At 41.1% G+C, this 26,537-nt stretch overlaps 1 protein-coding gene across 2 annotated transcripts; it reads left to right on the top strand.

The window, feature by feature from the left end:
* Nucleotides 1-10,233: 10,233 nt before the first annotated feature.
* LOC148371295 (14-3-3 protein zeta/delta-like) lies at nt 10,234-26,086 on the top strand. Of its 2 annotated transcripts, none has more exons than XM_088329302.1 (6): nt 10,234-10,399; nt 17,602-17,900; nt 21,232-21,355; nt 21,488-21,651; nt 22,586-22,681; nt 24,417-26,086. In XM_088329302.1, exons 2-6 carry the CDS (start codon nt 17,607-17,609, stop codon nt 24,492-24,494), a joined length of 756 nt encoding a protein of 251 aa, XP_088185428.1. In that variant the 5' UTR covers nt 10,234-10,399; nt 17,602-17,606; the 3' UTR covers nt 24,495-26,086. The 2 variants fall into 2 exon arrangements, with proteins under 2 accessions (XP_088185428.1, XP_088185429.1); XM_088329303.1 differs by lacking the exon at nt 10,234-10,399 and adding an exon at nt 12,012-12,141.
* The last annotated feature ends 451 nt before the right edge of the window (nt 26,087-26,537 follow it).

Below are 26,537 nucleotides of genomic sequence, written 5' to 3'. Positions count from 1 at the left end.
AATCCGACTTAGTGCCGGCAATGCGGACCAGACTCTGGCACCGGGCATACAGGGACCGCACAGCCCGGATAAGACTGTGCGGTACCCCATACTCCCGAAGCACCCCCCACAGGGCCTCCCGAGGAACACGGTCGAATGCCTTCTCCAAGTCCACAAAACACATGTAGACCGGACAGGCAAACTCCCATGCACCCTCAAAGACCCTGAAGAGTGTATAGAGCTGGTCCAGTGTTCCACGGCCAGGACGAAAACCACACTGTTCCCCCTGAATCCGAGATTCGACTTCCTGGCGGAACCTCCTCTCCAGTACCCCTGAATAGACCTTACCAGGGAGGCTGAGAAGTGTGATTCCCCTGTAGTTGGAACACACTCTCCGGTCCCCCTTCTTAAAGACGGGAACCACCACCCCAGTCTGCCAGTCCAGAGGCACTGTCCCCGATGTCCACGCGATGTTGCAGAGGCGCGTCAACCATGATACGCCCACAACATCCAGAGCCTTAATGAAGTCCGGGCAGATCTCATCGACCCCCGGGGCCCTGCCACCGAGGAGTTTTTTGACAACCTCGGTGTCTTCAACCCCAGTGATACGAGAGCCCAACCCAGAGTCCTCAGGCTCTGCTTCCCCAGAGGAAGACGTGCCGGTGGGATTGAAGAGGTCTTCGAAGTACTCCGCCCACCGATTCACAACGTCCCGGGTCGAGGTCAGCAGCGCCCCATCGGCACTATACACAGTGTCGATGGCACACCGCTTCCCCCCCTAAGACGTCGGATGGTGGACCAGAATTTCCTCGAAGCCGTTCGGAAGTCGGCTTCCATGGCCTCGCCAAACTCCTCCCATGCCCGAGTTTTTGACTCGGCAACCGCCAAAGCCGCATTCCGCTTGGCCAGCTGATACCTGCCAGCTGCTTCCAGAGTCCCACAGGCCAGGAAGGCCCGATAAGACTCCTTCTTCAGCTTGACGGCATCCCTCACCGCCGGTGACCACCAACGGGTCTGAGGGTTGCCGCCGCGGCAGGCACCGACTACCTTACGGCCACGGCTCCGATCAGCCGCCTCGACAATGGAGGCGCGGAACATGGTCCACTCGGACTCAATGTCCCCCGCCTCCCTCGGGACATGGGCGAAGTTCTGCCGGAGGTGCGAATTTAAACTTCTTCTGACAGGAGATTCTGCCAGCCGTTCCCAACAGACCCTCACAACACGCTTGGGTCTGCCGGGTCGGGCCGGCATCTTCCCCCACCATCAAAGCCAACTCACCACCAGGTGGTGATCAGTTGACAGCTCCGCCCCTCTCTTCACCCGAGTGTCCAGAACATGCGGCCGCAGGTCCGACGAAACGACGACAAAGTCGATCATCGAACTACGGCCTAGGGTGTCCTGGTGCCAAGTGCACATATGGACACCCTTATGTCTGAACATGGTGTTCATTATGGACAGACCATGACGAGCACAGAATCCAATAACGAAACACCACTTGGGTTCAGGTCAGGGGGGCCGTTCTTCCCAATCACGCCCCTCCAGGTCTCACTGTCATTGCCCACGTGAGCGTTGAAGTCTCCCAGCAGTACGAGGGAGTCCCCAGGGGGCGCGCTCTCAAGTACACCCTCTAAGGACCCCAAGAAGGGTGGGTACTCCGAACTGCTATTTGGTGCATAAGCACAAACAACAGTCAGGACCCGTCCCCCCACCCGAAGGCGGAGGGAGACTACCCTCTCGTCTACCGGGGTGAACCCCAACGTACAGGCGCCGAGCCGTGGAGCAATTAATATGCCCACACCGGCTCTGCGCCTCTCACCACGGGCAACACCAGAGTGGAAGAGAGTCCAACCCCTCTCGAGAGGACTGGTACCAGAGCCCAAGCCGTGCGTGGAGGTGAGTCCGACTATATCTAGTCGGAATTTCTCAACCTCACGCACCAACTCGGGCTCCTTCCCTGCCAGAGAGGTAACGTTCCATGTCCCAAAAGCCAGTTTCTGTAGCCGGGGATCGTCGCGCCAAGGACCCCTCCCTTGGCTGCTACCCAGCTCTCTGCGCACCCGACCCCTTTGGCCCCTCCTACAGGTGGTGAGCCCATGGGAAGAGGGTCCCACGTCGTCACTTCGGGCAGTGCCCGGCCGGCCCCCGTGGGTAAGGGTCCGGCCACCAGGCGCTCGCCAGCGGACCCCACCTCCAGGCCTGGCTCCAGAAGGGGGCCCCGGTAACCTGCGTCCGGGCAAGGGAAATCGAGGACCAAAGTTTTGTCTCATCATTAGGGGTCTTCTGATCTGCATTTTGTCTGGCCACTCACCTAGGACCTGTTTGCCATGGGTGACCCTACCAGGGGCTTAAAGCCCCCGACAACATAGCTCCTAGGATCATTGGGACACACAAACTCCTCCACCATGATAAGGTAGCAGATCAAGGAAGAGCTTTTCCTTTTCATTTCTTTATATTTCACCTTTTATTTTTGTCTGTTCTTTTTTTACTTGATGTTTACTTTTTATTTTATTCCTCTTTAGTTCTTTTTAGGTCCTTTTTTTTCTTTTCTATTTATTTTTTATTTCCATTTCTAAGTAAAACAATGTGTTTTGGTCACTTGGAGTCACTGTATTATGTCTTCCTTCGTTGTGCTTCTAGCTCTCGTTTTCGGCGTAATAACAGAATACAACGACGTCTAGTTGGCAACAAATACACACTGTCCCTTTAACTTTCACATTAAAGTGTGGGCCTCAAACTATTATCCTGGGGGCTGCAATTGGCCCCCGGTTTTTGAGTTTGAGACCCGTACCGCATTTTCTCTAAGTAATCACATACTATTGATGGGGACAAAACAAGGATTTCTCAATTTAGGGTTCTATATTCAGTCTCCTATCCACCCATTTCCAGACCATCCTTCTTCCTCCATCTCACGATACCTGCTGCCCGTCTCAGCTCCATGGGGAGCAGAGCTTTCAGCTGCTCTGTCCCCCAGCTCTGGAACTCATTGCCGCCTGACCTCCGGAATTCCGCCACCCAGTCTAGCCTCAAACCCGGACTCAAAGTGCACCTCTCCAGACTTGCCTTTTTATGATCATCTGCTTCACATACTGCCCCCTTTTGAATTCGACTTTGTTTTGATTTGCTATTTTTTACTTGCTTGTTTTATTGTTTTATTGTTGTTTGGTATTCTGTGTACAGCGACCTTGGGCTTCCTAAAAGGTGCTTTGCAGTAGAACGTATTATTATTATTATATTTTGGTATATATATATATATATATATATATATATATATATATGCACAGTGTTCATTTTACCTCTGAAAAGTGATGGGTCCCAGGGACTCGCATGCTCAAAAATCTATGGGTCCCAACAGAGATCTATGGATCCCCAAAATTTAGTGTTATCGAGGTGGAAATCCTAAATCGGCGACAATATATAAGACAAATCTATATATTCATTCAGTTTTGATCATCACAGTTTATTGGTAATACAAATCAATTATCACTTCAGATTTTTCACTTGACAAAAATATTGTACATTATACAAAATAATATTGCTGAAATATTAGTATATATATTCGTGCAGTTTTGATTATCACAGTTAATTGGTAATACAAAGCAAGTTATCACTTTAGATTTTCCAGTTCATATATTCTTCGTTGTTTGCTGTCCTGCCACAGTTGTAATGCCTTCTCAAGGTCCAATTGTTTGGTAAGATGCACCTTCATAAGCTGGTGTTGTGTTGCTGGGTGCACGCATCACAGAACATGTAGCCTCCATTATCATCCTCCTCATAGCGTAACCAGAAATATAATTTAGTCAATTTTGGCAGAAAAGTCCTTTTCTTGCTAGGAGTATTCTTTCGTTTATTGTCTTTCGTCGAATCGTTGGCTCCAACACACGTGTTTTCCTTGCCTTCGCGATCTTCCAAATAATTTTTTCGTGCCGGAATTATTGCCGTTGTTATCACTTTCTGCATTAAGTTTTGACTTATTACTGACACTGAAGAAATTACCAATTTTGTGTTGATTTTCACCTTCCCTCGACGACGAGCACCACAACAATGACGTCATCTCGAAGCAACGAGATCTCGTTTGCCGAGATCGGCGTGCAGACGAAAACTCGAACCACGAGACCAAAACAACAATGGCGGATGTGCCTGACGAAAAGTTTGGAGTGCGGTAAATCTTTGTTTAAAAAAATAATGTAATCGGGTAAAGACAATTTTGTGTCCCGGGGACGCATGTTGACTTGACACTATGCGTCCCCAGCAAAAATGATGTATCTAGGACGCAGGGACGCGGGCAAATGAGAACACTGTGTATATATATATATATATATATATATATATAAATAAAATAAATAGTGTGTAAGTGTATATATCACATACCGCTTTACATACTAGATAATTTTTTTATTGGAATTACCCTTATTATGATTGTGTTGCTACAATAAAATTAAGGTTGCACTCCAGTTGGTAAAATATACAATGAGAAAAAAAAATAGGTTTTCACCTCTTTAAAGTATTCACATCTGTAATTTAAGCTGTACACGACTGGGATATTACTTTTAAAACTGTATTCCCTGTGTCCTAAAAGACGGTCGCTGGGGTGTATGGACTTCTCCAGGAAACGATTAACTCTGCTCAAGTAGCGTGAGCTTGCAATGTCCTCTTGACTGGGCTGTGTCCAAACGGCTCTTTCGACGTTTTGGGTTTCCAGCCCCTGACCTCAACCATTCAATGTGAAAATATGCAAATGCGGGGCAGACCGAGTTGGGGGAAAAATGAATTAGCTATCCTAATGAGGCGCAAGAATGAATTCCCAGCAGCTATAGGTCAACTATTTTCAGATAGACCCTGGCGAGACTTGCACAATGTTGAGCTCAGCGTCAAATTCAAGCTAAGATGTCACATTGGTAACAGTTTATGTATATGCATCGTTTTTAGATTTATTCCTTATATTCATTTCAATTTATTCTGCATAGCAAAAAGAAAATCACACTTATTACAAAAAATTGTCGCTTATTAGAGGTTTATTTTTTTCTAATTTTATGTTTTTACTTCGACTTAGAATAAAATTACACCCACGTTGCAAAGAAATATTGAAAATGCTCACCTTGTCAGAAAATGTCGCTCATAATTTTTCGTATTTAAATGATACTTTTCTTTATCGTGCTTTTTTCTTGTTTATGTCTTTCAAGACAACTTTCTGTTTCTTTCTGTTTCTGTTTCAACTTTCTTTTTTTTTCAAATTATACAATTATTTTTAACTAGAGGTTATTTTAACATTATTAGAAATGTGTCTCTTGTAAGATTTAAGTCAAGTCAATTTGATTTTTGACGCCCTTAATCACAAAAAGTTTCAAAGTGCTGAACAGATTATAGCAATTCATTCCATGAAACTGGCATTTTGGGGGTGAGAAATTTTTCTTAAAGGGACAGTATGTATTATTTGACCACTCGATGGCATTGTAAAAAAAAACAACCACATTTGGATCTTTTGCTCATTTCACAGTTTGTTTTTTGTAGAATTTAATTTTTTTAAAGAGAAGCAAAGTTATATGTTGCTTATTTGAAATCTGATTTCCTCATTTTGATATATTTTTACTTCAATTTTTAACTAAAGGGTACTTTAAAATAGGCAAATTTCTTCATTCTAGCGTTTAAGTCTAGTCATGTTGATTTGTGATGCCCTTAATCACAAAAAAAATCAAAGGGCTGCACAGACTATAGCTCTTAATTCCATGAAACTGGCATTAGCTGCTAAATGATTTGGCCTTACCTACTAAACTAAAGTGATGTCATCAGCGAGCATCCTGTTTTAACAGTACGCTCGGATGCAAAGACTTAAGCAATAATGGCCGTATCTGCAACACTGGCATTACCATTAGTACCGTATTTTTGGGAGTACGGGCACAAGGAAATATGGAAATGAGGTGGAAAATCCATCCTTGCCACTGAATGAGTTAATGGTAATAATCGCTAGCCATTCATTTGGAGTGGCTTTAAAACCCCACCCGAAATGTGAGTGCCAAAACCAGCTGAATGGGAACATTTCCCACGCTTGTTGACACCTTTGTGAACATTTTACGCACACGTCATCAAAAGTGTTTTATGATTCATTGCAATGTGGGTCAGAGTTGCGTTGAATAGGAAGATAAGGGTGGAAAACAGGTAGGGGGCTGAAAGAAAATGGGGGAAATTTTAAGTTCATGCAGGTTTAAGCAAGAATACAGAATAAAGTTAGGATGGATTAAAGGAACCGGTGTGACAACGAAAGAAGGTAGGAATGAAGGAAGGAATGCAGAAAAGTAGGTTCAAGCCAAAGGTCCATTTAAGAAAACAGGTTGAGGAAAGTGAGAATGAAAGGAAGGTGTTTTAAGGTGAAAGGAAAAAACGGAAAAAAAGCATTTAAATGGCGGGCTGTCGGGGCTTGCAAGGCCTTCTCTGCTGGCCTTAAAAAAATAATAATAATATATATATATATATATATATATATATATATATATATGAATCACGCGATGTAATACTTTGCCCATGAATTTCTTCACGGATCCCTTAACCCCTGGGGTTGTAGGGGCACCATTTTCTGTGGTTTGTCTAGGGCGAGTACACCCTGGCAGCGCTCATACTTTTCCAGCAAACAATTTCATTACATGTTTACATTTTTTTGGGAAGAGGGTTTTTTTTTCCCCCCGAATAAAAACGATCATACGGGTTTCCATGGTTTCCAGTAGCCTCCTGATCTGACTCAGATATAGCACTTTCGTCATCTGGCCGCTGTTGATTTTCGTTGTAAAGCATTATCACGCTCTTCAGAAATGAGCCGGACCGCAATGTAAACGGGCAGCAGCATGTGACAAGATACATTTTTGTTTGTTTGTTTGTTTGTTTTCCTGCCCTGTGACTGGCTGACAACCAGTTCAGGGTGTCCCCTGCCCACAGCCCGAAGATGGCTGGGATGGGCTCCAGCACCCCCGCGACCCTGCTGAGGATAAGAGGTGCAGATAATGGATGGATGGATGTTTGTTTTCCTTAACCACACAGGATGTAGGTGGCACCATTTCCTGATGTGTATCTTGGGCAACTTTTTTGTCTTTTTTAGGGTGTCACATACTTTTCCATACATGTCTAAATTGTATGTCAGTTTGATTTTTTTCTTCTCCATCGATTTTGTTTTCATATCTAAGCATTTGACCAATCACATTTCAGCCATTGCTCAGTCAGGGTGAAAAATCTCCCACAATCTTCACAATCAGGTCTGCAGGCCCTCTGTAGCAAAAAATAACCATTGATAAAGCTGTTGCTTGATACAGTTAGATTTTGAGTTGTTGGCCATGGCCTTCGAGAAGGTGTTGGTAAATGTTAGCCTTTTCACAAACTATGATTGGCTAGGAGGCGGTCATGCACCAAAGTGGTGCCAACTTCTGTTAAACTTAAAGAGGACAACGATGATTGGGTAGTAAGACTGTTTTAGCAACCTGTCTCTGTAGCGTGCTGCACAGGGGAAGATATTGTTCTGTTAATTTAATTGCATGTTTGTCAACCTACAATTGCTGAGGGAGAAGAAATGGATTTGATTGCAGATTTACGGCAAAAGCCATTTTCAAGACAGACTTATTAAGAAGAGTTGGAGAACAATAAAAAAGGTCAGACAACTCCGAAGATAGCAAGCCTGTTATAATAGGGAAAAGAGTTTGTCTGCCACTTTCAGCCCACTGTGAGGTGTACCGCTGGTTTACAGGCCATGAAGTACACTGCGAATTTCAGCATTGACTTTGAAGGCATGAGAAAAGAACTTCACATACAGAATAATTTAAATCTTGAGGAAAGAAAGATTTTGTGCACAAATAACAATATTTTTAGGTGACTGTATTCCTAAATAAAATGCAATTTTATGATGTCATAATAAATGTGTGTATGTGTCACAGCTAGATCTGCAGTAAAGCTTTTATAGCCATGGAATAGTAGGGTTTGAATTGATTAAGACGTAGCACTACTGAAAGCTTAAGTGTGAAATGCACGGTCCCCAACAGAAAGAAAAGTGCATAAAAATGATGTGTATTTGAAGAAATGACGGATGTATTAAAGAGTTAAAAGAGGAAAAAGTAGGTCTGAGTGAGAGGAAGATGCATGAGTCAAATCTTACTGAGGAAGACCGCAAAAAGAAGTCAGAAAGGAAAGTAGAAACAAAAGGCGAAAAGACTTGAGGCAAGAAAGCCAGTGCGAGAGAACGAGAGCTAGGAAGGCAGGAAAGGACATCTGAAACGGAAAAACCATGTAAGGGTAAAAAAGTCAGTGGAGCACATAGAGAAAGATATGCAGAATAAAAGAAAGAAAATATCTTAGCAAGAAAATATTTTGTATTTATATTAAGGGTGTCAAACTCATCTGAGCTTGGGGGCCACATGGTAGAAAAACGCGGCCGGAATAATAGATTAAACACAGAGAGAGAAAATAAAAGTGGGCGATAAAGAGAAAGGAAGCGAGAAAGAGAAGAGAAAACGAAAGAGTGAAAGAAACTGATGAAGCAAGAAAGAAAGTTAGCGAATGAGAGAAAAATATAGTAAACCAAAGAGAGGAAGTAAAACGGGAGAAAGAAAGACAAATAGTGAGAATGAGAGAAAATGAGAGGGAGAGAAAAAAAGTAAGAAAGAAACAGACAAATAAAGCAAGAACGTGAGAGAAATAGAGAGTGTAATAGAGAAAAGACAGAGAGAAGGAAAGAGAAAATAGTAATTGACAGATAGAGAAAATGAGTGAAAGAAAGATAGAAAACAAGAAAGAAAGCGAGACAGTAAAAAAGAAAGCAATAAATCAATAAAGCAAGAATGTAAGGAAAAAATAAAAATAGAGAGGGAAAGAGAAGAGAGTGTGAAAGAGGTAGAAAATAGAAGTAAAATAGAGAGACAGATAGACAAAAAGAGGAAGAGCGAGAAAAAGAGAGAGGGGAAAAAGATGAGGGAAAGTGAGACAGCTAAGAGAAAAGAGAGGGTAATAGAGAAAAAAGAGAGCAAGAAAGAGAGAGGGGGGGGGGGGGGGGTGGACAGCTACGTTTGTTTTTTTAATCTTGAGCTTCTCTCGGGGTTGTCTCACGGGCCGTATTTAAACCCTTGGCGGGTCTGATCTGGCCCGCAAGCAGCATGTTTTACAAGATGAAATTATATGAATGATAAATGCAAATGAGTGAAAAAAGGGGACTTTGTTTTTTTGTTTGTCAGGAAGTAAGGAAAGCACGATAGCAGGAGGGTAAATTGATATTAGTGAACAAAAAAGTCCACTAAAAAAACCCTTTTCTACATCAAATATACTTGAATGTATTTCTCACGTCCTGTCGCCATTTTGCTCTCCTCGCTGCAGTTGCCCCGGCAACATTCCCGTGACGTCACCCGTCACAGCTCGACCCTGCTTATGCGGCTTTTATTGGAGGGAAACCCCGTGGACAATAGTGACGAAAATTTCGGCTCTTTTTTCAGAAGCGGCTCTTTCGCCTCGGCTCACTCAAAGGGGATGGCTGTTTCGGCTCCCAAACAACTCTTCAGTTTTGTTTTCGTTACTTTAATCCATGTTACCAAATATTACATTACACAAGAAAGGGGCAAACCTAAAGCAAAAAGAAAAAAAAACGAGACAAATGAAAATAGAAACCTAATTAAAAAAAAAAAAGAAGGAAAGACCAAAGAAAAAAGAAAAAAAAGAGAGAGAGAGAGAGAGAGAGAGAGAGAGAAATAAAAAAAGTCAAAAAAGTCAAGTCTAGGAAAATACAGACAAAATAAAGAAAAAAATATAAGAAATGGGACAGAAGAGGAAAAAGAAGAAAAAAGACAAAAAGCAAGAAAAAAAGTTAAAGGTTATGAAAACACAAATAAAAGAGGAAAAATAAATGATGAAAGAGGGAAAAAAAATAAGATAGAAGCAAGAAAACAAGTAAAAGCGAAGGGTGGAAAAGGAAATAAAAGTGAGAGAAAGGGGAGTCAAAAGCTAGGGAAAATAAGAAACAAAAGAAGAAAATGTTAAAAGAAAGAAAATGCAAGAAAAATATGTTTAAAAATTCAGGGGCAAAAACTAAAGAGGGAAGAGAAAAGCAAGTATACACAAGAAAAAGATAGGGGGAAATCAAAGAAAAGGTGGAAAAGGGCAATAATAAAGAAGAAAAACATTAGAAAAACGAAACATGATTCAATTAAAAAAAAAAACAGAATCCCTTTAAAAACACGTATGAAGCATTCACAAAAGACAAAAAACATCTCTTGGGGAACCGGCTCCTGACAGGGAGAAAACCGGCTCCCCTCTTCCATTTCCAAGACACCGCTCATAGAATCTTTTGGTTCGCGAATCACACCTCACTAGCGTAGGAGCGGGAGCGGGAGCAATCATCAGCTGTGCGGCCCGGGAATCAGGAAACAAGACATAAGCGCCCATTTTAAAACACAACTAACAGGTGAGTCGCTCTTCGTTTATCAACTAAACCATTTTTCCTACACGTTTCTTCGGGTTTTAGAATGAAAAAATGGCTCGCTTGAATGGAGAACTGCGGCGGTGATGCTCCCTCATTGTTTGGCGGGCTGGTGCGACCGCAATCGAGCTCCCTAGTCTCCTTTCTATTCGCCTTAAATGGCGACCAATTTACTCTCGTTTTTCATTATTAAACTTGAAAAACGTCAACCGAAATATCGACGTAACCTAAATCCTCCCCATTATTTCCCCAGGCTTGTTTTCCGGGAAGCGAAAAAAGGGCGTTCACTAGCGAACATGTAAGCTAGTCCCCGTTTCATTTCTAGCTTCTATGGAGGTCACAATACACAATTGTACATAAAAAACAACTCTTGCTGTGTTCTAAAATATATAATATTCATCTAATACTTAATACTCGTCCATTTCATACTCTGCTCCTTACTATATCCTTAGTTCTTTACCACTGAAATAGATCCACAGAAATACTTAACTTAAATCCTACAAAAATACTATTACCAGAACCCTATAGAAATGCTACTGCAGAAATACATACTCACGCCCATACCTATCAGCCTCAACCAATTGCTCCCTTTATTAAGTGATGAAAGACACAACGCGGCACCTCTTCACTCACAGTTATAGAATAAAAATAAAGATAATTTATGTAAACAACACAGACATTAGCATGTTTAATACTTCTGCAGAAAACTACAAGAATACAAAAGAAATACTATTACAGGAATACTTGAAGAATCCTACTAAAATACTACGCCTACAATGCAACAATAATACTTCAAAAAATGTACAAAACCATAGTACGGAAATACTGCAAAAATACTACTACAGAATCTCTACAATAATACTACAGAATACAAGAATACGAGATAAATTATACAAGAATACTACTGCCTAACCCCCTCAAGAATACTACTGCCGAACTCCCTCGAGAATACTACTGCCGAACCACCACAAGAATATTACTGCCCAACCGCCACAAGAATACTACTGCCGAACCGCCACAAGAATACTACTGCCGAACCCGCCACAAGAATATTACTGCCGAACCCGCCACAAGAATACTACTGCCGAACCCGCCACAAGAATACTACTGCCGAACCCGCCACAAGAATACTACTGCCGAAACCGCCACAAGAATACTACTGCCAAAACCGCTACAAGAATACTACTGCCGAAACCGCTACAAGAATATTTCTAAAATGCTACCGCAGAATTACGACAAGAACACAATGATGTTTTTCTCCTTATTGAACAATAATATACCTTCCAAACACAACACGACACCTATTCACTCACAGCCGGACAGAATACGTTAGAATACAAACAAAGATAATTCGAATAAACAGGTTTATTTACCAAGTAAATAATGCAAACAACTCTTCCAGCACCTTATTTGTTATTTCCCCACATTCAGTAACATTTAGTGTCGCTTACTATACATATCAGTATATTGTTGTTTTATCCCCGTACCCAATTTAAAATGTTAGGGAAAAAACGATAAAATACTCGGGAAATGTAAACGTTGACATGTATGCGTCCCGGTAAAGTAGGGTGTGTATTTTTGGTGGGTTCTGTGTGTGCAGGTGTGTGACGTGAAACCTGGTTAGTCCACATTCCACAGAAGGGCGCAGGTTGATGTGACTCACTAGCTAGTCGTTCCATTTTCACTCTAAATGTTCTTTTTCTAAGACGGTCTGGTTAAGTCCCACGGTAAGAACACGTTTTAACTTTTGAATTCATCCTAAACACCAAATTCTGTACAGTATTTCCTAGGTAGATGTGCAGGTTGATGTGACTCACTAGCTGGTCATTCCATTTTCACTCAATGTTCTTTTTCTAAGATTGTCTTGCCTAGTCTCGTGGTAAGACCACGTTTTAACTTTTGTATTCATCCGAAACACCAAATTCTGTACATTATTTCCTAGGTAAGTGTGCATGCAGGTTGATGTGACTCACTAGCTGGTCATTCCATTTTCACTCAATTTTCTTTTTTTAAGATTGTCTTGCCTGGTCTCGTGTTAAGACCACATTTTATCTTTTCATTTCTTTTTTTATTCGAAACTCCAAATTTAACATTTGTTCTTAGGTATGCGCAGGTTGATGTGACTCAATTGACTTTTCGCCCCAGTTTAACTATAAATGTTCTTTTTCTAAGACTCTCGTTTAGTCTTATGGTAAGACCATGTTTTCCACTTTTTTATTCATTTTAAACTCCGTATCCAACGTTGTTTCTTGGGTAGGCGCAGGTTGATGTGACTCAATGACTTGTCGCCCCAGTTTCACTATAAATGTTCTTTTTCCAAGACGGTCTCCACTGGCCTCACGATATGACCCTGTTTTACTTTTTTGTATGTCCGAAACACAGAATACAACATTGTTTCCTAGGTAGATGCATGTTGATCTGTCTCTGGCTTGTCGAGATCACTTTCACTCTGAATGGGGTTTTTGTTATGAAATGCAAATGATCTGCATTTATATAGCGCTTTTCAAGTCAATGGCTTCCCAAAGCGCTTTACAATGTGCTCCACATTTCCCAATAGCGGCCTTGTATTGCAGCCATGTAAGACGCTAACCTGCTTATTGGGGGTATTAGGGGTTCAGTGTCTTACCCAAGGACACTTCAAAATGTAACACGGACGAGCCGGGATTCGAACTGGGATCCCTTGATCCCAAGACGAGCGCTCTACATTCGGTTGTATCCGGCAACTCTGTTTTTCTGTGATCACAAGATCTGGTTCTACTAGCTTTTTCTAATCACTTCATGAAGATTTTGGTAGGATTTTGGCCAAATTGAAAAATGTCACTCTAATTGTTGTAAAACATGACTGAAAATTCATCTGTAGCCTGCATAATTAGTATTGTGAGGCGCGTTATTGAAAAAAGCCAATTAGTTAGTTACTAGCCACTTCAATTACATGTACTGACACACAAAATAATTGTGTTAATCTGAAAGTAATCATCTGGTTACAAATAACCTTGTATACTGGTCCCTAAAACTGCTCAAAAATTGCCACCTAATAAAAGTAATAGCAGAAAAAGTGTACCCCAACTTAAGCAAGCAGTGAACCCTGAATTTTTCTTGGCTTGTGCAACTTTGAGGGTTTGCAAACAATCATAGCCGAGACATTTCATATCCATTTTGTCTTCAACCCACACAAAAAAATCCTTTTCCATTTCTGAGTAATGTCCAAGACATTTTCTTTTTTTCTCCAGGCATGCAAGAATATTTTTTTTAAATAAAAGGACCAAAATTCATTATTCTATCATCGTAAATTCTGTCCTGACGTTTGCCCCATTGCTTTTGTTGTTCCTGTATAGACCACGTCCCCTCCTCATGTGATGGCTACCATTCACGACTAGTGACACACAACCAAATATGCGCATATAAACTGACACCCTGATTTCAGTATTCTATAGTTGTAAATATGGCTTGGATGTGAGTGTATATATACGGTAAGGAGAACTTCAGAATATCAGTACAGAAAAAATACGATTTCTCATTCTCTGTGCTTGAGACGACACAACCATAACTGTATTTAGTTGTACTTTGTAGGTTAATATAAAACTGCCCAACCTTCTCAAATTATATATTCAGCATTGTGTTGCCGACGTGCTGTGGGTTGTACATTATTTGTGAGCAAAGGGGAACTGTCAAATAACAGAACAGGTTGTAATACACAATATGCTTTTAAAAATTAGAGGAATAATGCAGAATTTTAACAAAAACACGTAACGAGAAACGTCATTCCGTTTTAGGAAAACATTGCTTTTTTTAATGCGTTACTTTCAACACTATTACCAGTGTAAGTCATTGTGAGCTTTTGATAAGTAACAAAATAACATCTGTGAGCCATTTATAAGTTAGGACATATAGATAGATAGATAAAAACTTTATTCATCCCCGTAGGGAAATTCACACTTCCAGCAGTCCACCTTGTTGTTTATTAACAGATTAACATGATGCCCTAGGGGTGCTTGTAGCGGAGTGGATGACGTCACACGCCAGTCCAAAAGTTCGACATCCCTGCGGCAGATGGAAATTTTTTCCTTTGTGTCCAGGGATACACCACCTTGTGTAAGCGAGTGCGTCTCCTCTCCGATTCCCGTAGGCTTTCGTGTCTCTGTATAGCGGCGCTGAAGCCGGATAGCTAAAATAGCTCCGGGTGGCTACACGTTAGCGTCTGGGGTGCTAAACGTGAGCTACGTTTCCGCAAAACACAGCAACTGCGCTCCCTGTGCGCTTCGATGTTTTCCACCAGCACTCGTTTGTCTTATTTGGTAGTGAGTTCACATTTACCATGATTACGGATGGTACCGAAGACTTATAACGCCGCTAGCCGCTTAGCTAGCTCCGGCTCTTCTTCCACCATAGGCCCCCTCATCACGCCGGCACGAGAATTCTTCAGGGCAGGGAGTTGATTCCTCGAATAAACGCATTTTTGTGCGCTAAAACCCATGTCCATAGGATAGAAAGTCATCCAAAGTGTAGTTGTCAAACGGGAAGAAAAACACCGAAGATAGGAGCAGACAATAAAACTATAAATCACAAAAAGTGAGAGATAACAGGGCAGCTGCTGGAAAAGGCAGCCGCTCGTGGCGGCGCCGCTTTAATGTTTGTGTTTTATGTGCAAATCACTGCAAACAAATGTAATCAGTTTTTTTTTTTTTTCCAAATTTCTCTGTATAGACCAGAGGTTGGGAACATATGGCTTGCGAGCCAGGTGTGGCTCTTTTCATGAGTGCATCTGGCTTGAGGATAAAATTCACATTTTTAACACCGTGCAATACATTGTTTCAACCACTAGCTTTGCAGCACTTTCTCTACCTTTTGGTCTGGTAAAATGTCATTACCATTTTTTTCAATGTGTCTTACAGGGTTCATACAGGTGCTTGTAAATTAAAAATGTTTGAATTGTATTGTTTTCAATGTTTTATAAAGTGCTTGAAATTGTTTCTATCTCGGCAGTCTGACTCTGTAGACCACGAAAAAGTGCTGTGATCATGCCAGGAAAACGGTGTACGAACTCTGCTCTCAGCCAATGAGATGCAGAAGAATAACCATACGAGTATGACATCTGTCTTTTACCATTTCTTGGATATGTTTTCAAGCATACAGTTGCAGTTTATGAAAACGAGGAATTATCAATCTTGCGCATGAGGACTTTTGAGACCAATTTTTGTAGATTTCAAAGATTTGCATTTCTAAAATGGAAATAATGAGCACTCAATTCCCAAGGTTAGAACTGTGATCACGTCACATAGCTGAAGGTAAATACATTTGTTTCCGTCCTGTTTGCAGTATTTTAGTGACATTTTTACGAAATAACTGCTCTTACCTGGAAACTGCGGGAGGGAGACACATTTTAAGTGAGATATTTGTTGATTAAGGACACAGACTCTTTTGTTATAATTTCATATTCAATAAAATCATTAATTGTCACACAATGAAAAAAATACATTGAAGAATAACCTTTTGTCTGGAGATCAGGTTTGAAGGCTTTATTTTTTTTTTTAAATATATGGTGTTTCTCTCTCTAAAAAAAAATAATCTATATTTTACTTTTATGGCTCTTGAGTCAAAAAGGTTCCTGACATCAGGAGGCTTCTGTCTATACCAGGGGTGTGTGAGATTTTACTGTATAAAGGCATGTCTGGCAACCATATTACAGTCACTTTCTTTGTAAATGTTGTCCGTATTAAAAATACTTGCGCTTGTTTTAGCTGTCAAAACGTGTAGTATTTCAGTTGTGGTACGTAATTGCTCCTGATAGATATTTTTATTTTATATTGCTCTATGATAATCTTAAATTGAAGCAACCACTTTAATAAGGGACCAGAACACTGGCACATATTACTTTCAACTAGGGCGGCAACTAATTACTATTTTAGTAATGGACCAGTCACCAACTATTGGAACGATAAGTCGAATAATTGGATATGTTTTTTTTTTTCTTGTATTTAACATGAAGTTGATTCAATTTTGTGGTAAATTACAATAAACACCAGAAAAATTGGTACAATGAAAATGAACATATTAAAATAAGGATAGTAGTTGGACAGTAGAGACATAAATACATAGATAAACCTCTGTCTATTCTATAGGGACAGGCAAAAAAAAAAATTATCCCCGTAAACCAATAATATTGATAATACATTTTACGCCTTTCAGGACACCCAAGGGTGTTTTACACAGAATAGGATCAATAGCAGGAGTAGAACACTTAATAAGACATATTTGCATTTTGTGAAGTAAATTGAGTGGCCAACCGCAAAGTTTGTAACAAAAGTACCTTGGAATTCTCAACAGTTTGAAATTAAGCAGTTTTAACAACTGACGTTTGTCGTTTTTAACATTTTTACAACTGACGTTTGTTCTTTGGGCTGCATGCATTAAATTTCAAACACTTACGTCAGGCATAGTCTACCATAACACTCAAGCTCTCTTTTATAGCCAAATATACATGTAAAATGTACAATGCATGTTTGCTTGAACGTTACTTGAATCATACTGAGGCAAGTCAGACTCCATTTCGTTCATCTGACCAACATGATCTTTAGGTGTTCATGCGTCACTGATTTTGATAAGCAGGGTCTTCTTTGCAAATTTTTCAAGTAGTCTTTTTATTGGCTGCTAAAATGTTCCAAAACTTTTGCAGTTTTTGTAAGCGTAGTTTGTGTTGAGGCCGCCATATCTGTATGTTTGTTACTACTCAAGACAGAAATGTTGTTTCACATGAGCGATTCTCAGCAAAGTTTATATTCATGTAGAAAGGTCTCTGTTGGAAAAACGTGTCTGGCAACAATAGTCGACAGTAAAATTAATAGGTGAATTTCTACTGTCGATTTTTGTCTACATTGTTGACTTATTGTTGCATCCCTACTGCAGTAAGGTCTTTTCATCGTATATTGCTGCATGAAATTATCTCTTGTGAAGCAACCTGTTTAAAGAGGGCCGGGACACAGGCACATATTACTTGTAACCTGTGTTTATGTTTATTGCATAACTTAAATTCTGCCAGGTACTTTAAAACTGCAGTTCCCCTATTGTAGTTTCACTTTTGATCATATTCCTCCTTTTCCTCCACATAACACCCTGACACTCCAGTCTCAGCAATCTACTGTCCGTACTTTCCGCCCTGTAGACCGTCACCTTCATTTTTCTTTCCTCAGGAGCCATGTCAGACAAAGAGGAACTGGTGCACAAAGCCAAACTGGCCGAGCAGGCTGAGCGCTATGACGACATGGCGGCTGCCATGAAAGAAGTGACGGAGAAGGGCCCTGAGCTCTCCAACGAGGAGCGCAACCTGCTTTCAGTGGCCTACAAGAACGTAGTGGGCGCGCGGAGGTCCTCGTGGAGAGTCATCTCCAGCATTGAACAGAAGTCAGAAGATGGCAACAAGGCCTCCCAGTCCAAAGAGTACAGGGAGAAGATTGAGAAGGAGCTTCATGACATCTGCCAAGAAGTTCTGGTAAGACTCTCGCACACCCATTTAAGTCTGCAAGAGACATTGGATCAAAAGTAAATACATTTTAGTAACATAAATAAGGGAAATCTTAATTAAACTCTGCAGTGGAGTTGGATGTAGTTTTCAACACAAACTAAAAAAAAGATTCTATGCTTTGCATTGTTTCGGTGGTTATTCACACATGAACGGAGGAAATTCAGCAATATTTGCATGAAAATGCAATGTTGAAAATTAATATGAGGCCACAGGTGTCCGGCATCCATCCATTTTCTTTCGCTTATCCGGGGTCGGTGGCGGGGGCAGCAGCCATAAAAGGGAAGCCCAGACGTCCCTATCCCCAGCCACCTCCTCCAGCTCATCCAACGGGATCCAGAGGCGTTCCCAGGCCAGCCGAGAGACATAGTCTCTCCAGCGTGTCCTGGGTTGCCCCCGGGGCACGCTGCCGGTGGGACATGCCCAGAACATCTCCCGAGGGAGGTGTCCAGGAGGCATCCTCATCAGATGTCTGAGCCACCTCAACTGGCTCCTCTCAATGCGGAGGAGCAGTGGCTCTAGACAGAGTCCCTCCCGGATGACTGTGCTTCTCACCTTATCTCTAAGTGAGAACCTAGACACTCTGCGGAGGAAACACATTTCGGCCACTTGTATCCGGGATCGTGTTCTTTCGGTCATAACCCACAGTTCATGAGCCTAGGTGACGGCAGAAACGAAGACAGACCGGTAGATCGAGAGCTTTGCCTTTTGGCTCAGCTCCCTCTTCACCACCACGGACCGGTTCAGGGTCCGAATGGCGGCAGACGCTGCACCGACCCGTCTGTCGATCTCCCGTTCCATCCTACCCTCACTGGTTATTTGAAAGTCTTGCTTGCTATGCAAAGGAAAATCCAGTTTACGAGGAGTCCCAGAGAATACCATTAGATACCGCTCACCGATTGTGCAAACAACTTCAGGCTAAAAAAATTTTTGCTGGAATTTGTTTTTGTATGTGCGTTCATTCAAAGTTACAGTAACTTTAATTTTAAGTACAGTGAGTGCTTACATATCATTAACGGTCTCTTGATCTCAAACCAGGCTCCCCTTATCAATGTTTGTAAATCCTCTTTATTAAGCGATGATAAACCTTATAAACACTACACGGGTCCTATGTACCCACAGCATGACAGATTATGTAGAATACGGCCACAATAAATGCAATCTACAATAACGTTGTCGCTTGCTACTAGTGACAAAAAACGTCCAGATTGGATGTGGAATGGGCAAGACGAGATCTGTCTTGGTTTTTATATTTATTATTAAATACGGGAAAAATCTATAAGTTTACATGCATGCGATCTCCCTGACTCTTCCTTGCCAAAGCCCCAATCCCCCTTCTTCCACAGCATGCATTCTTGAAAAACATTTTATCTAGTTAAAATCTTCTTATTTCTTTATTTTTTTAATAGTTAATTACTATTTGAATGTGTTTTTAATTATCAGGAATATGTCTTTTATAGCTATTCACTTGCATGCTTTTTCAAAGTTTGGAGCTGACCAATCAGCTTTTAATTATTCCATATTGAGGGAAATGTGTTTCCTATTCGAGCTACAAGCATGAACCTGGAATGAACCATGCTCATTCGAAGAAGCTCTTAACTACAGTTATAAATTAATTGTTAATTTGCCTTATTTACACTTAAAGCCACTTTCTATTATTAACATTACTCTCCTACCAATTTATTTGGCCATGCTAGTAAAAGAAAAATACAAGACAGCCTTAAATAGTCATATTAAAAAGAATCCTCACCTTTGTGGTCTGCCAGGGATCCAAACTATTTTTCTGGGTCTGCCTCCCATGTGCTTTGAAATCTCCCCAAAGTTTCTGTCTGGCGGAAGGAGAGACAGAGCAAAAACATAGCTGGAGTTCCACAATTTACTTTACTTGCTTATTAAAGTGTCATCCGTTTCGTTGAGGGCATCTTCAATGAAAACCGCTGGCCAGCTATATATAGCGCAAACATCGTGTCCTTTAAATTGGGCACAATCGTAATTTGTTGTGCTCACTGCAGACAGTGCGATGACCAACAAAGCAAATTATTTCTCTAATGAAGTCCGAACTTCATTTATGGTTCTTTAGAGTTTTTAGGCTGCATGTGTTTAAAACCACAACCTTCTGTCAGTGCTCGCTCCCTTTTTTCCCCAAATGAAAAGGCACTATACTTGGAATACTTCCATTCTTAGTCAGGGCTCTGCCACAGGTCAGCGTTACATAGGAAGTCCTTGGAATGTGCAAAGGGCTCTGTGACCACGGCAATAATTCAACATTTTGATGTTTTTTATAGCACATATCCTCTGAGTGTTAATTTTACATTTGCATGATCCTAATTAGGAGCATGTCGGCCATCTATACGCCTTTCAAAATGTGTGGAAAGCATTTAAGATATGCTTGTATAATCGATGCTTTTATTTTACTATGGTCATTCAAGAGTCTGACCTCCACAAGCAGACCTACTTTTGTAAATATGAAGGCCAGGAATTAGCACAAAATAACAGCCAAATAAATGGCTTTAAATTCTGTATTTTTTAGCATATGTACTGGTCATGTACCGCTTTGAGATTGTGGGTTTTATGCAAATGCCCCTCCCAAAAAACTTTTACGCTTGAAGAGTCATTCATTGACCCCTCCCCCCAGACACTTCCCTACAAAGCTACCAGAGCAAGTTGAATGCTACTATGATATGGGTAGGTCACCTGTTCCATGCATGCAGTCAGCTGCAATATTTGACAAAACAAGTGGCAACGAGAAGTATACAAATGACATTTAGCACAGTTATAATTTACAATGTCTTTAAACAGCGACGCTTTTTGTTTTATAATTGAATAGTTATTCGAAAATCGTTGACCAGTCCTAAAAGCTTGTTTCAGGGTTCGTTGGGGTGCTATTAAATCTTTAAAAATACTTGAATTTTAATGTTCTGTTTTCAAGGTTTGAAAAGTGCTTGAACTTTGGGTGAAGGGCTAGTAAATGCTTGAAATTTTTGCCATGTTTTTTTGCCAGTGGGACTATACACCACACATCAAATGAAGAGGAAATCAAGTCTGCTTAGGAATGATACCGCGCGCGTGCTCTAGTGGCCTAGCTCTGTCATTGCATTTCTTCTTCCATTTGTGACTAATCACATTTCACGCCCAAGAGGTGAAGAGACCAAGATACCACGTCCTGGAGAAATTGGAAAATTGGCTTTTGAAAGTGCTTGAAAAGTCTTTGATTTGGCCATAACAAAGGTGTACGAACCCTATTGTAGGTGATCATTAAATATAACCAGAACTCCCTTGCCCCTTTTTTCTTTTTATATAGGACTTACTCGACAATTATCTGATCAAAGATACGTCTGCTCCCGAAAGCAAAGTCTTCTACCTGAAGATGAAGGGCGACTACTACCGCTACCTAGCTGAGGTGGCCTGCGGAGATAAAAAGGACGGTGAGTCACTTTACTTAGTTTTGAAGCTATCAACTTAAGACTGGAACAATGCTGCTTTATTTTGCCAGTTAGAATGAGCGTATAACCATGTGAACCTTATCGATGATATTGAATAAATGCTCTATCCGACAGGAATTATCAATAAGTCCCAAGAGTCGTACCAGAAGGCCATGGACATTAGCAACGAAGAACTGAAGCCCACTCATCCCATCCACCTGGGCCTCGCGCTCAATTTCTCAGTCTTTTACTACGAAATCGCCAACCAGCACGACCAGGCCTGCAAGCTTGCCAAAAAAGTAACGTTATCTTCTTTCTCTATTGTTTTATTCTTGTATCTACCACACTAGAGCTTCACGATTGATCAAAATCTAATTCAAATTGTGATGTGCTGTATGCAATCGCAATGCACTTTTTTTTTCTCAATGATTTTATAATAATAATAATAATAATAATAATTTCCTTTGTATTGTCATTCTTTGTAACAATGTACACAGAACGAAATGTCGATACACATGACCCGTTGTAGCGAGCCGATGCAGCCGCAGCCAACAGAGGGCGCCGCCATTTTTACCAATGTTATAAGTCTTAGGTATGACTCGGCCGAGGCGCGAACCAGCGACCTCCCAGTCTCCAAGCGGGCGCCCTACCATCTAGGCTACTGAGCTGGTTTATAGTACAGTCCTTGTGATTGAAGGAGTGTTTGGCCAATTAGAATTGTCACAGTTCGGAGATTAGCGGTGCCGGCCAATTAGAGGCAAGTTTTAAAGGCACTAGACCATAAAGGTGAGGCAAAGTTTGCAAGCAGCATGCTCTAACACACAAAGCCTCGTGTGAGCATATAGCAACCCTAACAAAGCTCCCCAGAAGAGGGCGCTGTTTTCTTTGGGTTAAAGCATGTAGGTCAAGTCATGTTTGTATACCCCTAATCACAAAAAGTCTGAGGGCTGCACAGACCACCATTGCAACATCTCCTGCAATCATGGTAAGGAAAAACTCAAAGACCTCATTATAAGAAAAATGAAGAAACCTTGAGATGGGGTCACACAATAATATTAGGTATTCACAAAAGCCAAAGTGAGCAAGGAAAATGAACTTTTCTTTTTAAATAAAAAATCGAATCAAAGTTGCAATACTAGTCGTCTAAAAAACTCTATCAGGTTTTTTTTCCCAATATCGTGCAGCTCTATACCACACACACACAGAATAAATTTGACTGTTTCCACATTGCAGGCCTTTGACGATGCCATAAATCTGCTTGACCCATCCAACAGTGACTCTTATAAAGACAGCACCTTGATCATGCAGCTGCTCCGCGACAATCTGACTGTAAGTTGATTTGTTGATTCTTTAGGTTTGTTTTAGGGTTTTCAATTCATCCAGGGCCACAGATGCGGCAAGGTTAGTGCTGAGCATAGGATTGTAGCTCACTTTCGAAAAAGGACTGAAATTGCTTAGCGGATTCGAATGTCTAAACTTCACAAAAGAAGTCTTAACTCGTGTTCCAAAAAACAAATTCTTTTGGATGTCTTTTGCCGTCATTGACAGTAAATTAATTAGTGCCATTAAAGTCAATAGCAGTGGTTCTTAACCTGGGTTTGATCGAACCGTAGGGGTTCGGTGGAGCCTCTTCTAAAGGCGGTCAAGATGCACAGGTCATCATGTCTACACATAATGACAGGTCACGCCTGGCCATCACTAGCTGCATTTGATGACGTAACATTGCCTGGCTAATCAATGCTGCATGGAATCTAGCTCACTCAGAAGTGAGCCAACATGTGAATGTCATCATAGTATGTCGTGTAATTACTGTCTTCATCTTTTACTCCATATTATGTTGAGCAAAAAAATAGGTCAAACATGAACGGTATGGATTCTCGTATCGGGGCACGGGATGGGAGACAGCGTTTTATCGAAATGACTTTCAATGCCAAGTTGTGCAACTTGAGCCTCAAACTACACACCAGTGAAACACTTCTAAAGCTAGCTAGGTTAAAGATGTCAGCTCTGATACTCTGAACAGCAGCTGAATGTAAATTCTCCTGAACTCCTCTTTCAAATGACACAGTCAGTGACAGAATAGAGGACACGAGTAAATACAACTTTGCTCAAGTAGTTGCCAAACTGAGAGAAAAACTGTATGAGGTAAAATAATAAGATTTTGATATACAGTGGTAGCTCTTTATACTATTACTTCTACACAAGTCGTTTTCAACGAAAATGTACCTCACTTTATGAAGGAAAATCCGGTCCAAGAGTAGTCCCAAGGGTTTCTGGAGACCACTCAACACTCATGACCGCTTACTGACATTAGTTCCGTTTAGTGCGTCCATTATAAACTCATTTTGTTGATATACTATTTATCTTATTACTGTATTTGTTTTTCATTAATTACTATTTGAATGTGCTTTTAGTGATCAGGAAGACGTGTTTCGCGGCTATTTAGGTCTCACTTGAATGGTTTTGGGAGGGCGGCAGCCGACCAATTGGTTATGAATTCATATCTGGAAGATTTGCCCGTTACATGAGAAATTCAAGTTACGAGGACGATCCTGGAAAAGATTAAGCTTGTAAGAAATGGTACCTCTGTAAATAATGCAAATAACGTCTATAATATTATGATGACAGCAAATGAGTGGATATCTATCAATTTTTCCGGACTATAGGTCGCAGTTTTTTTCATAGTTTGGCCTTTGGTGCGACTTACACTCCGGTGAGACTTACATGTGAAGTTATTAACGCATATCGTCGAGTTTTAAATTTTCATGCCTGGAATAAGAGTTCATATGTTATGATGACACTAAGCCTCAAGAGGGCGCTCTTGGCCTCTGTTTATAATTTCAACCTTGACTGCTACGTAAAAGCAGAAAGGGTTACAGACTTAGTCTGGAAAAGTTGGTACATATCCTTGCTCGTAACCATAGCATTGAGTCATAAGACTTAGTAGGGTGTGGCTAGGCAAATTGTCCCACTTCCACACATGTCATGAGCTTTATTTGATCCTGAACTCCATACTTGTGCCTCTGACCAGTTTTTCCCCCCTCTCCTTTTTACTTTATGGCAGCTTTGGATGTCCGACGCCCAGCCAGATGGTGACGAGGTTGAGGCTCCAGTGGAGGAGCAGCAGGCGGAGGCCAACTAGAACTGAACTCCTGAATAAGATTTTTTTTTTTTTTTTTTGTATTACCTCTCACCAGCCTAAGTTATGCGTGGTTGTGCATGTGCTCATACATGCACATATATGTATGTTTACGCTCCACTCTGTGTAAAGTACAAGTATGTGTTTGTGCATCAAAAGAACACCTCTACTAATTAAAAAAAAACAAAACAAAAATGAGCCGAACATTGCTCAATGTGTCAAACAAAACGGATGTTATATTTTTTTTCTAGTATAGTTTTGTCCGGTTGTATTGACTTATCTTATTTGTTTTTCCAAAGTAAACCATCAGTGGTCGCAAGCTGCCATTACTGGACAAAAAGAGCATCTACAATAATTATATTTTGATATGTTGTATGTTTTGACACTTGAGTCCAAAAAAAACAAAGGTGAAACTAAAATCATTATTCGTGTCTATTTTTACGCCTAGAAATTCAAAACGGTTAGACGAGACCTGGGCCCTCCGGAACTCTGGGGCCGCATCTCAAGTATTATATTGGATATTTCTCTTGTTCAACTCAAATCAACTATTAGCTTGTTGGCAGGAGCTTGTTAACGATCCTGGACATGGACATGAGTCCCTTAAGAAGTGGACCGCCCGGGTCTATGTTAGACTGTGGCGAGCATTGGCTTTTTTCACACTGCCCGCCTGTTACCTTATACTGATGGTACATGCATAACATTGCCTCAGTGTGTTCTAGATCAGAACTGGGCACTCCAGTCCTCGAGGGATGCAAGCTAGATAGATACCTATCTACCTGGAGAGAGGGAAAGAGGTGGATGGCTACCTACCCAGATGTTGATTCCAATCAACAGGATTCCTAACATGCTCCTATCAGCTTGCTGATAATTTGTATCAGATATAAAAAGAGTAACTTCTTAAATGTTGCAGAAAAAGCTGCACCTGAGGTCCGGAGTGCCCGGCCAGGTCCCTTTTAGGTACACTCTCTCGGCATTTATTCCACAGTTCTGAGTGCAAATGGACTTTTTATCGTTTTGTTTTCCTCATCTCCTTAACTGTGTTACCGTGAGTTACGTTCCTTCATGCTGACATCTTGTTCTGTTTATATCTTGCGTACTTTGCCCATTTAGCAAAGTGAACAACTTGATTTAAAAAAGATAAAAAACGGCCTGATACTGTAACTTTGTTTTGCTACTTTTTTATTCAGGTGTTAATTTTGTATTTCCTTATTTTGTGTGTATTTTATTCCCCCGTTTGACCCCAGGAATGTATGTGCTTCTTGTAGAATGGCGTGAGAGGTGTGCTTTCAAACAAGCACTTATCGAAAAAAAATGTTTGCTTAGGATTCAGCTTAAACCAGGTGAAGCATTTGCGCCGTCCTTTCCAGAAGAAAGCAAATTATGCCAATTTGAAAATCCCTAGCCGCGTTTTGGAGCATTTAGTCGACACAAATTAGTGCAGGTTTCTTGTAACAGTAGTGGGTTGGAAAAGAAAAATGAATCTTGAAAAAAAAAAAAAGACGGGATGCAGGATTTGTTGCTGGTATTTGGTTGTGCTTTCATGTAAGACCAATTAAAACATTAAATCCAAATAAATTGTGTTCCATGCTGTTTGACTATGTGTTTACGTGACTGTTTTGCGTTTTCTTTCAAGCATTGGTCGCAATCGGGAAGGTTCATACAGACATGCACTGCCTCTACTACCGCCACCATACCCCCACTCGTCACCACCTTTCTCTCGCTCCCCCTCCACCAGCTGAACTCCACAGTGTTGAATCAGCGCACAAAAAAATCTTAGCGAAATATCTGCAATGTTAAAAGAAATGTTGTCAAAACATGTGCATTGAATCTTATCCCTCCTTTTCTGCACCGTTATCCTCACTAGGGTTCCGGGGGTGCTGGAGCCCAGCTGTCTTCGGGCAGTGGGCTGGGGACACCCTAATCCGGTTGCTAGCCAGTTGCAGACAGACAACTCACTTGCTCAGGGACAATCGAGACCAGTAAATTATTGGATTGTAGGAGGAAACGGGAATGCCAGAAAGAATTCCAAGCAGGCAGCATGAAGAA

The sequence above is a fragment of the Urocampus carinirostris genome, chromosome 2 (assembly GCF_059441175.1).
Source record: "Urocampus carinirostris isolate Australia breed hairy pipefish chromosome 2, RoL_Ucar_1.0, whole genome shotgun sequence".
Lineage (NCBI taxonomy): Eukaryota > Metazoa > Chordata > Actinopteri > Syngnathiformes > Syngnathidae > Urocampus > Urocampus carinirostris.
Note: the sequence above shows the minus strand (reverse complement) of the source record. Positions and strands in the feature narration are given on the sequence as shown.